The following is a 15608-nucleotide window of genomic DNA, read 5'->3' as shown; positions in this document are numbered from 1 at the left end:
TTTTACATTTATTTCCCATCGAATTTGGAACTCGTGGCTAATTCTTGTGGCTCGGATGGGTTGATGCCAGGTCAGCATTCGACTGCAAATGTCTTTGATGCTGCTGCTTTCTGATCCTGTATGTACACATGCAGCGAGTCCTCAGTGCAGATGTTGAATATGATCGAGATTAAGAATGTTAGCCCAAAGCAATTGATGTACCACAGTGGTTGATTGTTGATTTCAATGGTTGGCCCACAACTTGGGCAACGGCTGCAATCTGTGCCAAAAGCAAGCCCTGTCACTGGGTTAGGGGTTCCCACGACAGGGCTGTGGTGTCACAGAAGGTCCAGAAGGTGTGGTGCCACAGTGAGATCCTTGTCAAACCACGTTGTTCCATGTGAAGGATGTGGATCTGGGACCATGGAAAAGAACACTCGCTTAACGCTTGACTGGGTACGTAGTGCAGAGAGCAGAGAAGTGATTAATTATTAAAACAGAGATGATTCAGCTCTATGTGAGTCACCGAAGTCATGCCATTCGCCATTTTTCCGTTGTCCTTGCCCATCCCGAACTCCCAAGCCATGTGGTATGTGGTTCTTACTTGTGTTCCCAGAAGAGGTCGACCGACTTCCCATCCAGCCACTTCTCCATTTCTCCGTACATGCGGGTGAACAGCTCGCCACCAGCAGTGGGAAGATCGAGGTCAATCTGGTAACCAAGGCGAGCCTGAGCAGCACCGAGGTACTTGTAGCCGGTGGGGATCTTCTCCAGCTCCTCCTTGGAGAAGACGGGAGCAGTGCGGCCATCGGTGGGGACGACCTTGTCCTTCTCGTAGAACAGCTTGACGTACTTGGCCTTCCACTGCCCGGTCTCAGCGTTCTTCTCGCAGAAGAAGATGAAGCGACAGTCGCAATCAACGTCGAACTCGGCGGTCTCAGTGTCGGAGGAAGCACCATTGCCACCAGTGGTGGGGTCGAACTTGAAGCGGTGTGTGATGGTGGCCTTCATCTTGCCGATGGCCCGGTTGTTGTTGCTGGCCAGCTCGACCAGAGTGCCGCACTCACGGTGCATGATGAAAACGCCTTTCTCCTTGCCGGCCTTGGAGATAGCAATGAAGTCGTCGACATGCTGGGGGCCGCTCCAGGCTGATTGAAGGTGGGAGTGGTCAGCGGGAGTGTGCTTGACTTGGGGAAATGTCAGATCAGACTTACTGGTCCAGACGGTGGCATCCTCGGTAAAGAGGTCGCGGTAGTTCTGCCACTCGGAGGCATCGCGATAGACAGGCCAGCCCTTGCAGAGCTCAGTGACGGCAAGGCGGTCGTTGAGCTCATTGGCGGTGCCGTTGATGTGCGAATAGCACTTGGTGTGGGGGTCGATAGGAGAAGTCATGATGAACTTGATCAGACACTTGATTGGAAAGTTGTTGTGTAAGTTGGCTGGAATGGTTGAGCTGGGAAATGGAGAACAGGAATGGATGAACGAAAGGGGGAAAGAAGTGGTGGTGGAAAGGAAAAGAGTGTTTGGGTTTGCATGGAAACAAAAAGGGTTTTCACTTTGTGTGCCAGAATCTTCAAATTTTCACCGCCCAACACCCTGATCGTTCCTTCCCGCCCTTTGCTAGCTGCTTTATCGTCATTGACCGTCATAGTTCGGACTGAAGCCTGCTCTGACTCGCTAGCGCACCCTTTCGGCTCTGCCTTTTCGGCCCACCATTGCCGACCATACCCGTGTAAGGAAGGAGGCAGAGGGGGGTACGAGGCTAGGAGGAAGGCGTGGGTTTGACATGGTGCTTTGATGCCAGTCCCTGAGAGATGCTGGTTTGACTGGCACGGTGTAAGTGGCAAGGATGGCAGGGGGGGTTTATGTTTTCCGGTTGTTCAAGCTTTCAGGCTTTCCTGCAGGTTGCCTGACCCGAGCAGGAGAAAGGATCCAGAGATCCACTCTTAACATGCTGGTTGTTCACCTCATGGCACGGGTAGATCCAGGATCCAGGATCTTGGGTGCCTTTTGCTTTTCTGGTTCAGATCGGACTTTCTCAAACTGTGGAAGACCTGGGAATTACAATGTCTGGGTTCCATGTGTGCCTGGGCGGTGGCCCTGTATTTCCACTAGCGCTCGGTAGGTAGTCAGCCGAGCTGCGGTGAGCAGAGCCGCCATGCCATTGGGGCATTGGGCTGCCATGCGTGCGCCCTGACCTGTACCATGTCACAAGACATGCAGGTACGCCCCTGCCTCAAGTGCGCCAGGTACCCACCGTTTGGGAATGGAATTGGGACACCCTTTTGGGCACTAGGTCCCATGTTCGCTTCCTTGCACTCACATTTCCTCACCTGGTTTGGGTGTTGGTGGCGGCCTTTAGCCCTTCTCTTTTTTCGCTGATCAACAAACGCCTCGAAGATCTTCTTCACCGCCAGCAAAGGGCTTGGTACCGAGATAATACCCTGGTCATGTAACCAGATTGCTGGGACTGCCTCCGATTTTCACCTCACCCCTTGCACAGTGTACGCAGAGCGGTCTGATGGTTGATGGTTCCAGACCTGGCTTGGGCCGAGTTCATCTTGACGAGAGCGGTGAAGAGAGCCTGATCACTTGGGATTCCTTCGGAGGGTTTCCACTGTAGAAATTCCTTGTTGATGTTGTTGTTGCTTCTGAATGTTGTTCCATCCAGGGGCCAATTGGTAGGGTTAGGGTCTTTGGGTGGGGGGTCGGAGGATTGCTCAACTTGCCCCTCCTGGAAATGCCCCGAAGCCCTTGCTAAAGTTGCCCCTCCCATCTCCCTAATCCATCGCAGTGCACCCTGCGAGCCTGCATCGCTTCGCACCCATTCTGACACAGTCCCATCCCGACATCGCCGCCCATCATGGCCGAACCCATCCATGTTGCGTCGCACAGCGAATTCGACTCGCTCTTGGCGACTACGAGATACGTCATCGTCGATTTCTACGCCGATTGGTGCGGGCCTTGCAAGACGATTGCGCCGCACTTCCTCAGGATGGCCTCGACATTTTCCATCCCCGGTTACCTCGCCTTCGCTAAGGTGGATGTCGACAAGGTCGCGTCCGTTGCCAAGAAGTACCAAGTCGCCGCCATGCCCACCTTCATGTTCTTCAAAGAAGGGAAGCAGGTCGCCGTCAACGGCAATATTACGATACAAGGCGCGAACCTGCCGACCTTGACACAGGCGGTCGAGAAGATGGGGAGACTCGCCAAGGAGAAAGCCGCCGCGGCCGCCGCGGCCGCCGCAGGAAGTGCTTAGGGACGAGCGAGTCAGGGCAAGAGGAAAATTACACTGGCGACAAAGGAGGGAGAAGAGCTCCGGCCATACACACAAGCTACACCCGTTAGTCGGCGGTTGGAATACCAAGTTGTCGGGTCGGGTCGAGGCCTGGCATATTGACAATAGAGCACTTGTCTTGGTGTCGGCCTTTCGTTTCCCAATCCGCGCAAATCGTTGCATCGTCCCTGCTGGCTAGTGACGGGGAAAACATTAGTTGCGGGTTGAGCGGGAATGGTTGGGCTAACACGTTAGCTCGACATTTGGATCTAGATCCTGATCGGCCCCCAGATCAGGGTGATGTCATGCCACAAGGACAATGCTCCATCCTTCGTCATGTCCAGTGGCCCTATTGTCGCCATCATCGGCCGATCGCGTCACGGACCATCGATGCCAACCCTCGCTTCTGTCTTTCGCCTAACCACGTTCAGACTTTCCACTCGATAACCAGCGATCTTTCGATAGCAAACGATCTTACGATAAAACGAAGACCTATTGACGGATTGCGCGAGATCACCCACGTCGTTATCCAAGAATACAATGCCTGAACGTTCCTCCAAACGACCGGAGATGGGACAACGCCGAGCAAGTGACTCGGTCGTGGAAAGCGGGACTCAGACGGAAGACGATCAAGTATTAGAGGAACAGGATGTAGGCCTTCCGAGAACCCGGAGCCTCAGCCGCCACCGGCAGCTTGCGCAAAGGCCGTCTCGAGATGCCCAGGTTACCCGACGGCCAGACGAGGCGATAACACCACAGAACCACCCGGACCGCCGCGGTGCTCTTGCAGTCAGATTGGACATGGACCTGGACATTGAGATTACCATGCATGCCAAGATAAAGGGTGTGATTGAGCTGTCCATCCTGTAAGTCTGATTTCGTTGTGCGCTGAGTTGTTGGGAACTGCCTGAAGCTGACGCCTGCAGTGACTCAGGACAAGTTAACCAACGACGACACGAAAGGGAAACCTAGTCGACACGTGCTGTGGCCTATTGCGATTTTATTGCGATTTGAGCGGGTGGTTGACAAGCTTGACAAAAGGTTGGACACAGGGCACATGGGTCAATCTGCGGGGTGGTTGTAGTGGCGGTGTTGTCTCGGTCACCTGGTCACGCGATGAACTTGACTGATCGGATAACCGTCACACCTCATACCCACGAGTTGTGCGCATCGCGTGGAAGAACGAAGCGATATGGAGGGCAGAATAAAGTCTGGGACGCAGTTCAGTCCGCTTCACTGGCACCCTTGAACCCATTCATCCCGAGATTGTTTTTCCTAGCTCGTCGCATTTGTTCCCTTGGATCTCCTCATCATCCAAGTCAAGAGCCTAGCGAATAATACTGACCACGCACCCAACATTCGAAATGCCATCCTCCCGCCGCTCACCGCGGCCCGGGTCATCAGGGGGGAAGAAAGACTCAAAGGTGCCCCCCGAGATTCTCCACCAGCTCGGCCGCGCAGTCCTTTCCTACTCGCTAAAGAAGCTTAGCGAGCAAAAGGCCTCTTCCAAACCCCGATCCCAAAGTTCCCAGCGCAAATCCAGTCGCAGCAAGCCCCGGGAGCCCTCCTCCGCCAGCAAACGCGGCAGCAGCCGCGATTTGCCTCGCAGCGACAGCGGTGACATGCACGCTCTCGTCAGCCAACTCGCGGTCGGCGTCTTCGCTTTTGGCATCCGCGCCCTCATCCGGCGCCGGAAGGAAGCCAAGAAAAAGGCGGCTGCCGCTGCGGCTGCCGCGCAGGCCGGCACCCGGTCCGTTTCCGGCGAACCGGGGGGCGCCCGGGACAAGAAAGCCGGCGCCGGCGCGGTCGACCCAGAGCTGTCCGCCGCCCTGGACAGTGTCACCCAGGAGCTGCAGGGCGCGTCCGACTCGATCAGGCGGCTGGCCCACTCTGCACCGCCGCCATCGCACCGCGACTGCATGGTCCGGGACGCGCTGGTGGCGGATGCGGACCGCTTAAGCGGATCGCTCGCGAACATGCAGGCTAGCATTCACAATATGAAGAATCTGCACCCGGGATTGGAACAGGGTATGCGGAGCCGGCAGCAGAGCACAAGGAGGGAGGGACGGATGGAGACCAGGGAGAGGGACACGCCGAGGGAGAGACGAGTGGACGGCTTTAGGGAAAGGGGTGGGGTGAATGAAGTGGACCGTCGAACCGAGAAGGGCGCGACGAGGAGCAGAGCAACGCCACGGACAGAGGAAGTCAGGTCGAGAAGCAGGAGGGTAGATCTGACAAGGGAGGAGGAGCGTGACGAGGGGCACCGGCATCACAGGGGGTATCGGACCCGCGTCCAGCCTGGAGAACGGCATCCACACCGTTGCAGATGGGACGACGAGGAGGTCCACCGCGGACGGCGACCGGAGCCAGCGCACCGGTGACGCGCTCCCTCCCTCTCCCCGCGCAACACCCTTATCCCGGACCGTCCTAGCTGTTCGGTTCCCGTCCTCCCCCGCCGCACCCGCCCGGGGCCCACATCCCAAATTAGCCTCGGAGCCGCAGCCCGCCCACCAGACCCGCTTAGGACCAGCCCTAACCACGACCTCCACCCGTGTCCCCACCACATCACTGCCAATACCTCTCTCGCGCTCTATCAAAGCCCGCATGGCTCAGTGGTAGAGCGTGTCACTAGTAAACCTAGGCCATGACAAGGTCGTCAGTTCGATTCTGGCTGTGGGCAGCGTATCTCATCCATCCATCATTCATCAGATGCCCGCATGGCTCAGTGGTAGAGCGTGTCACTAGTATTTCTGGATCATGACAAGGTCGTCAGTTCGATTCTGGCTGTGGGCAACGTTCGGGGAGGAGGAGGGTCGCATCACTTTTGCTGCGGTGTCCTTTCGCTTTTGCTTGGGAGGGCGTCTGTTGTTTTGCTCGGCTGTCGAAGGGGGTAGTTAGAACGGTGTTGGTTTGCACCGAATCGACCGTTACTACAAGGGTGCCTCTAGCATGCCCTCCTGCCTCCTCCGTGCATAGAGCTTATAATACTTTGAACCTGTTGCGTGTTTCTCTACCTCTCTAACGCTGCGTGTCTCCTGTGTAGGAGCTATACATCTAACACCCCTCCCTAACCATGGCTCTTGACCCTTCCTCCCGAAGGTAAACTCGGGAACCAAACCAATCACAGCACTCAACCTACTACCAATTGTGAGCCCCGCCAGAACTCTCCTTGCCACCACCGGAACGAACCCAACCCCAAGTTAAGCCGCCTCAGTCGGGTGCAAGTGCGAGTGCGAATGCGAGTGCGAGTCCGACCGCAACACCTCAGAACCCCTCCCCTCCGCTGCCCGACCGAGGACGACCCTTTCCCACTACACACGCAAATAGACCACACCGGCGGCGGCGCCAGAAAAGGCAGAAGAACCCTTACCAGAAACACGGCCAGCAAGCAGCACACCGGCAGTGCACCGGCGATGGCGTACGGTTGTCATCGTACATTTTGGGTCTGCATCGGCTAGGCTGTTGTCGCGGACCTGCCCATTTTGGTGGGGTCTGGGTAAGTTGTGCGGCGGCAGGATTGGGACTGTGTGACTGTCGACTGCCGTTGGGAGGGTGGGCATCGTGGGAGTTGGGGAGGGTCGCGCGACCCGAGGGGGTGGGTGCTGACGCCGGGTTGCCGCGGGGCTAGGGGCCGGGGCTGGAACGAGAGGGGGGCGCGGGATGTGTGCACATTGGCGGGGCAAGCCGTGGGGTTGCTGCTCAGGGGGTTCGTGTGGTGCTAAGCTGTCATGCGGACAACGCTGGGGGGTGGATTGCTGGGTCATCAGATATAGGGCCTCGAGAGCAGAGAATTGGAACGGGAATGAGAACATGGCGCGGGCTCACAGCCTGGCGGGCTTCTCTTGAGGGTGTTCCTTCTTCCAGCGCCACACAAAGAAGTGCTGAAAGTTCGCATCCCTAGCAGGAGTCCAGAGGAGCAGCGGCAGCAATATCAACCGGCGGCCGTTAACTACTACTGGTTGTTATGGCTGCATGCGAACTGGTGGGGCAATGGCCAAGACACCTGTCAGATGACGGAGCACGGCAACAGCCGCTGGGCTCGTCATCGTCGGGCGGACTTGTGCAATGGCCACGGTGCCTGGAACTGCGGCCCGGAGCAATTTCCCGGTGTTGGACAACCTTGACAGATGCACTTGGTGCCGGGATTGGGGTAGGCCGTGACACACCAAGTTTGGCTGGGTGATGGCGGCGGCGATGTTTTGTTTCAGCAGTGGAGAGAGCTCATGGCGGTTGTGGCCGGGCCAGGAAGCGAGAATTGGGGTCAGGGTCTGGCGTGGTGACATGCGGGGAAGCTGCGGGACGACAACTCAGGGGGCGAGGTTGTTGGGTGCCCATGAAGGACACTGACCGAAGTTGAAGAACACAAATAAAGTGTTGGATGGGTTTTGAACGAGGCAAAAACATCTAGATGAAATATTCCTCATACGATCAAGCATTTCTCCCGCATACTCTTCAACTCGAGTAACCAGTTTTGCCTCCCCTCTCTGGCGGGCTCCCGGTCCCTGGCATCCCACAGACTGTGCAACATCTGCATGGCGGTCCGGATATAACCCCACGGACATATCCACGGGCTTGTTGTCCACACAGCCTCCATCCGCGCGATGCACCAGGCGCGCTGCATCGGGTCGTCGGTCTGGGCGCCGACGACAAATGTCGGCCAAACCGTCCCCTTTAAGTGAATATGATCGATGGGCACGGCCGCTAGATAGCCCAGGACTTCCTCGATGAGGATAACGACGGACGAGGGGAAGGGAATGACTTCTGGAACAGCGAGAAGGATGTACAAACACGCCGTGGCGCGGTGGGCGAGCGCGATGCTAAGGCGGATGTCGAGGTCATCGTCAGTCGAGAGGCCATGGATGTTTTGCACCCACTCGACGAGGTTTAGAGATCGGGCCTGGTGAATCAGGGAGAGGGCGTCTTCCTCGACTCGGCTGTGGTCGCTTCGGCTGCATAAGCTGCTTGCCGAGAGAAGGATGTGAAGAATTTCTGGAGGGCAGCAGTGGTAGCTGAATGCCTCGGCGCGCTTCAGGATGGACAAGAACTCGGACGGGTCGTGCTCGGCCCAGGATGTCAGGGTTACCCCGCTAATGGCTGACCCGAAGACTCGATAGGTTAGGCAATCGGCAGCGATGGCATCGACGCAGGCCATGAGTCCCTGATCCAGCTGCCCATGGGCTGGATGGCGGAGTGACGACATGAGAGCACTGGCAGCTTCCATGTGAACTTGCCAGCCCCCCTTGCCGGAGTCGATCAGATCTAGATTGATAAGAAAGACGGTGGCGGCTAGGACCATGGCTTGGTTCTCAGGCGTCATTTTGTCGACGGCAGACCGAAGAAGACGGATGGCTTTGCCTTTGGCCACCAGGGCGTCGACCAGCTCAGGCCGTTCGGGCAGGTTTTGGTAGCCATGAAGGGCGGCAAGATGCATGGCCCCTGTGGCTACGATGACGGCCTTGAGGAAGTCAAATTCGTACAGTAAAGGGACGACGGCGCGGAAAGGGTTGCAGTCATGCTGATCGAAGGACACCAGGTCTCGACACACTGCAGTGGCGACTGTGGATGTGAGCAGGGGTTACGGGACGTAACAGGACGCCTAGCGTTTTCGTCTGGTTTGCTTACAATGGTGGACATAGTGTCTGTTTCGACGGTTTAAACCATCCAACAGAGGGTCAAGAAGCGATGGATGGAGGAAGAGTGTTGACTTTAGGATTACAGCCCGAGGTGGAACTGAAACCGGCTTCGGTCCTAGCTTCCCGGTCTTGGTCACGGCCAACTGTCCCACTAGCTTTCCGCGGACAGCCGGTGCATTGGCCCACCGCAATAGGGTGCCATAGCCAAGACAGTTCTCACCGGAGATGGAGCACTTGCGACAAGACGGGAAGGAGCGGTCGCATCGGAGACGGCGGCGACGGCAGTTGTGGCAGGCCCGGGGCTTTGCGGCTACCGGTGCACGGTCAAGCGGCTCAAGCCCTTGCATCGAGGTGTTGGGTGTTTGGACGGCGTCTTCATTCCCTGGCATTTAATGGGTACCTGTAAGGTAGGTACGGATTGCAGTCGTGACACTGGTGTTGGTGTTGGAAACTGACGGCTCCGAAATCGAAGGCAATGGCATCCGCTTCCCCACTGTTTTCGGCAAGCACCGGCGCCGGTTTTGGCACTCCGGAGGCGCTAGGCTCAAAGCGGTACTTAAATCGCACACCCTGCATTCGCCCCAGACCTCAGCTTACGAATCGAATATCTATCAACTTGTCTTTTGATTCAAGAAGCTGAGGCCGTGCCTGCGTGACAAATGCAATCCGCAGGTATGAGTCGAGAACATCTGCTTATCAGCCTGCGGGATCGGCTCCGTTTCCCGGGTTGACGTTGTTGATACAGATCGATATTTCTCCGATTGATTCAGAATGGTTCCTATTTTGGCCACCCCCAGATCGGATGGGACCAATGCGGATCCCTGAGTTCGCCATGCTCTGCAGCGCTAACCAAGAATGGCACCAAAACATCAACGGCTGCAGGGTCTGGATCTCGACAAGGCGCCGCTTCATCCAAAAAATGAAACCCGTGACTAATCCCATTGCTGCAGCAGTGCAGTTTCGCCTTTGGCTTAAAACCGAAGCTTCCCATCAACAACAATATCAACCTCAACCACGAGAGTATGGGCTAATCATTGATCATTCTTCACAATAACACGCTCCCTTTAACGCCACCTTGCAGCGCCTGCGTCATGACCCGCAAGGACGTAGAAAGCATCACTACTGGCCCTCTCTCCGGATCCGATGACAATGACCGAACAGATACCGACATTCCGAGTCCGGACCCGGAGGTTGATGCCATCGACCTCGATCAACTCGGCCGTCAGAGGCCCGCCGTCTTCAAGAATGCAGTCCATGAGATTCTCTTTTGCAGCTCCTTGCTAGTTTCCATGTTTATGGCTGTGGGTTTCCCCTTCCACTTTCATTCCCTTACACAACGCTGACCAACCTACCCAGGAATTCTTCATCTCGGGATTCAACATTATCCTCCCCAATGTCTCCAAGGCCCTCGACATCCCCAAGGGTTCACAGACCTGGCCCGCCAGTGTCTTTTCCTTGGTCACCGGCTCCTTCCTTCTCCCCTTTGGCCGCCTCGCCGACATTCACGGCGCCTACATCCTCTTTAATGCCGGCATCGTCTGGTTTTTCATCTGGACTTTCATCTCGGGATTTAGCGTCAATTACCAGATGCTCATCGTAACTCGCGCTTTGGGTGGCTTGGGACCCGCCGCCTTCTTGCCCACAAGTATCATGCTGCTCGGCAAGACCTACCGCCCCGGGCCACGAAAGAACCTCGTCTTCAGCTTGTGGGGTGCATTTGCACCCATCGGGTTCTTCTTGGGAATTATCACCGGAGGTGCCACGAGCGAGTATCTGTCATGGAGATGGTACTTCTGGCTCGGCTCCATCGTCACCTTTCTTGTGTCCGTGTGCTCCTTCATCACTATCCCGCGTGACCGGGCCCAGACCCGCGCCGAAAACGCCCATATCAAGATGGATTATTGGGGCGTGGCAACCACCGTGCCCGGATTGATTCTGACAACTTTCGCCATCACCGATGGCGCTCACGCACCCGACGGTTGGAGGACCCCTTACATCCTGGTCACGTTTGTGTTGGGATTGTTGCTGCTCGCCACCGCCGTCTACGTCGAGGGCTGGGTTGCCGAGCAGCCGTTGTTGCCGTTTGACTTGTTCAAGCCTAAGTACATGGGTCGCATGTCCATTGCCCTGTTCTTTGCCTACGGCGTGTTTGGCATATTTCTGTTCTACGCCAGTTTCCAGTAAGACGGCCACCCTCCCCCGGTCCCCACTCCATGAAAGCTAACGCATTTCCTAGTATCGGTGACTTTATGGGTGCTTCGGCCCTCCAGACGGCCGTCTGGTTTGCCCCTATGGCTGCTGGCGGTATCATCCTTGCCACGGTCGGCGGCTTCACCCTGCATCTGCTCCCAGGCCGGATCCTGCTCATCATCTCGGCATGTGGCTATATCGTCACTTGTCTCCTCTTTGCTTTTGCGCCCATCGACGCAAACTACTGGGCCTTCATCTTCCCAGCCATGATTGGATCCACCATCGGTATCGATATCACCTTCCTTGTCACCAACGTCTTCATCACGACCAACGTGGCCCGTGAGAGGCAGGGCATTGCCGGAGCCCTGATCAACACTTTATTATTCGTCGGTATCAGCTTCTTCCTCGGCCTTGCTGACCTGGCCGTGTCGGAAGATGAAAACAGGGGCGGCACCGAGGGTCACAAAGTGGCATTCTGGTTTGCCACCGCCTGTTCCGCCGTCGTCCTTATCATCTTTGCCACCATCAAACTCGGTAAGGCCGAGAGCGAGCTGACGGTAGAGGAGCGGGCGGCGCGTATGGAAGGGACCGGCGAACCCAGCCCTCCCTCTGCGACGAAGAACGAAACCGTCCCCGTATGACCGATAGAGACTGGTACGTTTTGGGTAGGCAGGATAGAAACAGGATAGAGGAAATAGTCTTGGATATAGAACGCTTAATCATCAACACGAAACGAGGATTTCCCTCGCTATAGCTCATCCCTCACCCACCCGTTTTTGATCTCCTCTTTGGCCTTCTGGCGCTCCTCCCGTTGCTGCCGCCGCTCGTTTCTCTTGATGGTCCTGTGCATCTTCTCCCACATTAGCCGCGACTTTTTTCCTTCCTCTGTCTCCACGACCGAGAGAGCCTCGATCTTAAACGTGATGTCGCGTTTGCCGAGGTCGCGCTGGGGTTTGGTATGATCGACGGGCCACGCGAGCACCGAGTGATCCTCTCCAGCTCGGGGCTTGTACTTGGCCAGGTTGTTGAGGTCGCCTACACTGTTAGCCTCATCCTCTCCCAGTCAGCCACACAAGGTCATCCTTACGTTCGCAACCGCTCCCCTTGGCCACCCACAACGGCAGAATCTCGTAGAGAGCCCCCGCCGGAAACACGACGATCTTACCCCCGCTCGCCACCTCTGACGCCTTCCCCGCCTCCTGTTGCCCCTCCCTTCCACTCTCCGCCTCCCCACCCCCCGCCACCTTCTCCTCCGGCTTGTCAAACACACCAAACAACCACTTCTTCTCATTCGCCTCACTCTCATCCGCCTTCTGCTCCTCAATCCACGCCCTCACCCCCTCCGGCACATCCCCCCACTCCATCACCACCAACTCCCTATCCTCCCCCTTATGATCCACCCCATCCCAACTACCCACATACTCCCTCCCCTTCAGGAAAGCCTCAATCCCGCCGCGCCACGGCGCCAGCCCGGAGGGGGGCGCCTCCGCCAGGTCCCGCAGCTTGTACATGCGCGCGGCAAACGACGCCGCGTGCCGGCACAGCACCTGGAAGCCGCCCGGGTCGGTGCCGTCCTCGGGGAAGGGCCGCGACCATTGGAAGCTGGGCACCACGCCGTGCTCGTAGACGTCCCAGTTGATGGCGGCGTGGGCGAGGTGGGCGAGGGGGAGGGTGAGGAGGAGGGAGGGGCGCATTTTGGGGGGGAGGGTTTATTGTTTGTTTGTTCCCGTTTATCGTAGTGTGAGTTGGGCTTGGGTGTTGGGGCTGGGGTTCAAGGTGTAGGTAAGTAAGCGAGTAAGTGAATGGTTGGTGATGATGCCTCGCACAGGCGTAATAACTAGCGGGTTACTCGTGAAACTTACGAGAATTGGATCAAGCCAAGAACCACGATGGCCAGATGGCCGTATTTAAAATGTCGTCGGCATGTTTGGTTTGGAGTTTGCCATCCGGCTATTCAGGCCGGGCAACTCCCGAGCCCCAGATCTTGGGTGCATGACCCCCTACAGGCTAATTGCCGAACACCAACCATCCTCTCACTTTCCCAATCCGATCCTTGCTTAATATGTTATTTATTACTACCTTGAAAACACGTGTCCAGTACGATGGAGGCTCTGCGCTTGACAGAGGGGCCAATCTGTGGTGTCAAGCTTGTGGCATGGGAAGATCACGGCTGGAATTCCGACTGCCGAGTTCATCCCTGTCGAATTAACATTCTAGAAGCTTCATTATAATTATAGATGTAAAGCTAACCGGCAGTGTTCAGTCACAGATCCAATATCAGGTTATCAAATTAACCAAGTCAGTTATATCGTGTTTTGTTCCAGCTTTCTCGCCCAAAAACGCCCCCATTTGACATCATCTCGAAAATGATCCCACTGGTCACAGCTGTTGTTTAACATCCTTCCCAGTCCCGTGGAATATCCTTCTAACAATAAGATCTGTGCCCTGCCCCTGGAGATCCCCGCCATTTTCCTTCACCACTGTTCTGAGTCCTCACATCTCGTGCAACAGGCATCTCACATCTTGAGCAGCCACTTCTCCTGAGCCCGCTGATCAAGGCCCCGGATCCACTGCACCGTTTTCCGCGCCGTGTAGTCAGACAGCTCTTCGTACTCGGTCGTGTCCTTGGCCATCAGCCTGGCGAGCGCGTGCTCCCAGGGCGCAATGTCCTGGGGAGGGACAACATAGTCGCCGGTCTTGGCGTCCACCTCGCCCGTCACCATCTTCACAGGGACGAGGTAAGGGAGGTCAATCTTAGCCTCGGGAATGCCCCCTGCGTCAGACGCAATCACGGGGATTCCGCGGAGTTGCGCTTCGGTGATGACGGCCCCCCATGCTTCGTTCCACACCGAGGGCACGAGGAGAACCTTGATCCTGTCCCAGATATCCCGCTCCGTGTCTGTTGTTGAAGGCTCCACCCTGTTGAAGACGGTTAGAGTTGTTTGGAGGTCATTGGTGCGACTGATTCTGAGGCTTACTTGACGTTTGGCAGCTGCTGAAGCTGGTCGAGATGCCATTGTTTGGTACCCCAGCTCTTCCAAGTGACAAATTTGATATGCGGCATCCTCTTGGCCAACTCGATGAAGATAGGGAGGCCCTTGAGTGCACAAGCGTTGACCAGGCCAACCTCGGTTTTGTCGACGTTGTTCCGACGCATTGGGATGCTGCCACCCTCGAGATATGTCCAAGTCGCGTGAACAAAGAAGGTCGTCTTCAGGTTGCCATGCTTCATCGCGTAGTCCTGGATACCACGCGACACGGTCCATATCCCGTCGAGTCCTCTCAGCATTTTGTCCTCGGCCGGCGCGGACAGACAGTGTCCAGAGAGGCTGCCGCAGAAGGGCCCAAAGGGGAGCTGCTCTGCAGAGTGGACTACACACACCCTTTTAAACTTCATATGTGAGTATGGACTCCCGGGCTGCAGCATATGCTGGGTGATTCTCATTGTAAGGCCGTCGTTGAAGACAACGTGCGAGGGCTTGAAGTCTGCGATCTGGCTCGACCACAAGTTCACGAGGGCTGCCAAACGGGGGCTCGCAAGGTTATGCTGTGCACCGAGAACAGATTAGCATCGAAAAGTAAACCCATTCTGCTGGCAGTGAAAGTTGCAAGGGCGCCCACCTCCAGATATGCCCTGTGGTCTGCCACCTGCTCCGCGTGGGGATACAACTCCCACAACGCCCGCGAGATGACAATGTTAAGAATTCGGTTTTCGTCAACGAACTTGGTGACACGGAGTCGCCGCTTGACCCCAGTTTTGGGATCTTGACCAAGGTCAACGTTGGGTAGGCGCTGAACCTCCGGATCCACCCGCTTTGCCCTCGCCTTTGCCGCTCCTGCCTCCACTTCGTCGTCCCAGGCGTAGCATGTCTGGGCAACCGTGTGCCCGTAAGCGCCCAGTTGACGGATGAAGCCAAGGTTGGATCTGTATCCTCCCGAGGGAGCGTTCAGACCATGGGCCGTTTGGACAAGGAATACACGCATATTAGCTTGGCGCTCTTGTGATTATTGGAGCGGAATGTAACCTATAAAAGAGAGGAACGGGTCGTACTTGATCCGGTATTAGTTGGGGGAACTGTGGGAACTCATGGTCTACTACACGATATGGGCCCTGGTTATTATAGATCTGGGCTTGATGACACTTGATCCTGTCATTGTGAACTCTTTGATGGCCGGGCCCCGTTTCCGATTTGGTGGCACAGCTTCCCAACTTATTGTCAGTGAGAGGCATGAAACAAGGGGTCGCTCTTATTGGCCTGTGGCCGGGGCCCGGCTGGCCATCGGGCAAGGTGATAGAGTCGTTGGCCAATATCAGAGTTTGTTTCACGTCCCCGAAAAAGGAGTCAGCCACCAACTAGTTTTTTAGTTTTTTTTCAGAGATTGATTGGCCCGATGGGAGACTGACCGGAAGTATGCGGGCTCACCGCAGCAGGCAGAGGGTCCCATTAAGTCGGGATATCCCGGCCCTTCTCATGGGTCCCGTGCCACGAATGTGCCTCCTGGCAACGAAAGCCGAGCCGCAATGGACC

General features: G+C 56.5%; 8 protein-coding genes and 2 non-coding genes across 10 annotated transcripts; 6 read left to right on the top strand and 4 right to left on the bottom strand.

Moving 5' to 3' along the window:
* Positions 1-579: 579 nt before the first annotated feature.
* F5144DRAFT_494982 (uncharacterized protein) lies at positions 580-1371 on the bottom strand (the record flags this gene model as incomplete). Its single annotated transcript, XM_066786073.1, has 2 exons — positions 580-1127; positions 1194-1371. The coding sequence occupies 2 exons, from the start codon at positions 1369-1371 to the stop codon at positions 580-582; spliced, it is 726 nt and encodes a 241-aa protein (XP_066640733.1).
* Positions 1372-2842: 1471 nt separating this feature from the next.
* Positions 2843-3238, top strand: F5144DRAFT_492288 (thioredoxin-like protein; the record flags this gene model as incomplete). Its single annotated transcript, XM_066785908.1, has 1 exon — positions 2843-3238. The coding sequence occupies one exon, from the start codon at positions 2843-2845 to the stop codon at positions 3236-3238; it is 396 nt and encodes a 131-aa protein (XP_066640732.1).
* Positions 3239-3796: 558 nt separating this feature from the next.
* F5144DRAFT_548816 (uncharacterized protein) lies at positions 3797-4386 on the top strand (the record flags this gene model as incomplete). The annotated part of the gene is made up of 2 exons (XM_066787543.1): positions 3797-4122; positions 4341-4386. 2 exons carry the CDS (start codon positions 3797-3799, stop codon positions 4384-4386), a joined length of 372 nt encoding a protein of 123 aa, XP_066640731.1.
* Positions 4387-4620: 234 nt separating this feature from the next.
* F5144DRAFT_548815 (uncharacterized protein) lies at positions 4621-5637 on the top strand (the record flags this gene model as incomplete). The annotated part of the gene is made up of 1 exon (XM_066787542.1): positions 4621-5637. One exon carries the CDS (start codon positions 4621-4623, stop codon positions 5635-5637), a length of 1017 nt encoding a protein of 338 aa, XP_066640730.1.
* Positions 5638-5854: 217 nt separating this feature from the next.
* On the top strand, positions 5855-5936 carry F5144DRAFT_t144. Its single transcript has one exon. It is a non-coding gene; the product is annotated as a tRNA-Thr (tRNA).
* A 31-nt stretch (positions 5937-5967) lies between these two features.
* F5144DRAFT_t145 lies at positions 5968-6049 on the top strand. Its single transcript has one exon. It is a non-coding gene; the product is annotated as a tRNA-Thr (tRNA).
* Positions 6050-7372: 1323 nt separating this feature from the next.
* F5144DRAFT_270267 (fungal-specific transcription factor domain-containing protein) lies at positions 7373-9484 on the bottom strand. The gene is made up of 2 exons (XM_066783601.1): positions 8879-9484; positions 7373-8812 (listed from the first exon to the last, which is right to left on the bottom strand). Exons 1-2 carry the CDS (start codon positions 9276-9278, stop codon positions 7677-7679), a joined length of 1536 nt encoding a protein of 511 aa, XP_066640729.1. The 5' UTR covers positions 9279-9484; the 3' UTR covers positions 7373-7676.
* A 182-nt stretch (positions 9485-9666) lies between these two features.
* Positions 9667-11837, top strand: F5144DRAFT_270262 (major facilitator superfamily domain-containing protein). Its single transcript, XM_066783600.1, has 3 exons — positions 9667-10190; positions 10246-11069; positions 11126-11837. The coding sequence occupies exons 1-3, from the start codon at positions 9981-9983 to the stop codon at positions 11718-11720; spliced, it is 1629 nt and encodes a 542-aa protein (XP_066640728.1). The 5' UTR covers positions 9667-9980; the 3' UTR covers positions 11721-11837.
* On the bottom strand, positions 11828-12773 carry F5144DRAFT_651607 (uncharacterized protein; the record flags this gene model as incomplete). Its single annotated transcript, XM_066793034.1, has 2 exons — positions 11828-12114; positions 12167-12773. 2 exons carry the CDS (start codon positions 12771-12773, stop codon positions 11828-11830), a joined length of 894 nt encoding a protein of 297 aa, XP_066640727.1.
* A 490-nt stretch (positions 12774-13263) lies between these two features.
* F5144DRAFT_270208 (uncharacterized protein) lies at positions 13264-15519 on the bottom strand. Its single transcript, XM_066783599.1, has 3 exons — positions 14701-15519; positions 14058-14626; positions 13264-13998 (listed from the first exon to the last, which is right to left on the bottom strand). The coding sequence occupies exons 1-3, from the start codon at positions 15061-15063 to the stop codon at positions 13596-13598; spliced, it is 1335 nt and encodes a 444-aa protein (XP_066640726.1). The 5' UTR covers positions 15064-15519; the 3' UTR covers positions 13264-13595.
* Positions 15520-15608: the final 89 nt, after the last annotated feature.

Source organism: Chaetomium tenue, assembly GCF_020726465.1.
Source record: "Chaetomium tenue strain MPI-SDFR-AT-0079 chromosome Unknown F5144scaffold_5, whole genome shotgun sequence".
NCBI lineage: Eukaryota > Fungi > Ascomycota > Sordariomycetes > Sordariales > Chaetomiaceae > Chaetomium > Chaetomium tenue.
Note: the sequence above shows the minus strand (reverse complement) of the source record. Positions and strands in the feature narration are given on the sequence as shown.

Coding starts and splice junctions, on each gene's coding strand:
- F5144DRAFT_270267 (XM_066783601.1), bottom strand. CDS start 9,278: ATGCCAGGGAATGAAGACGCCGTCCAAACACCCAACACCTCGATGCAA. Junction 8,813..8,878: donor CAGACACTATGTCCACCATT/GTAAGCAAACCA, acceptor TCACATCCACAG/TCGCCACTGCAGTGTGTCGA.
- F5144DRAFT_270262 (XM_066783600.1), top strand. CDS start 9,981: ATGACCCGCAAGGACGTAGAAAGCATCACTACTGGCCCTCTCTCCGGA. Junction 10,191..10,245: donor TAGTTTCCATGTTTATGGCT/GTGGGTTTCCCC, acceptor CAACCTACCCAG/GAATTCTTCATCTCGGGATT. Junction 11,070..11,125: donor CTGTTCTACGCCAGTTTCCA/GTAAGACGGCCA, acceptor CGCATTTCCTAG/TATCGGTGACTTTATGGGTG.
- F5144DRAFT_270208 (XM_066783599.1), bottom strand. CDS start 15,063: ATGCGTGTATTCCTTGTCCAAACGGCCCATGGTCTGAACGCTCCCTCG. Junction 14,627..14,700: donor ACCACAGGGCATATCTGGAG/GTGGGCGCCCTT, acceptor CTCGGTGCACAG/CATAACCTTGCGAGCCCCCG. Junction 13,999..14,057: donor CAGCAGCTGCCAAACGTCAA/GTAAGCCTCAGA, acceptor CGTCTTCAACAG/GGTGGAGCCTTCAACAACAG.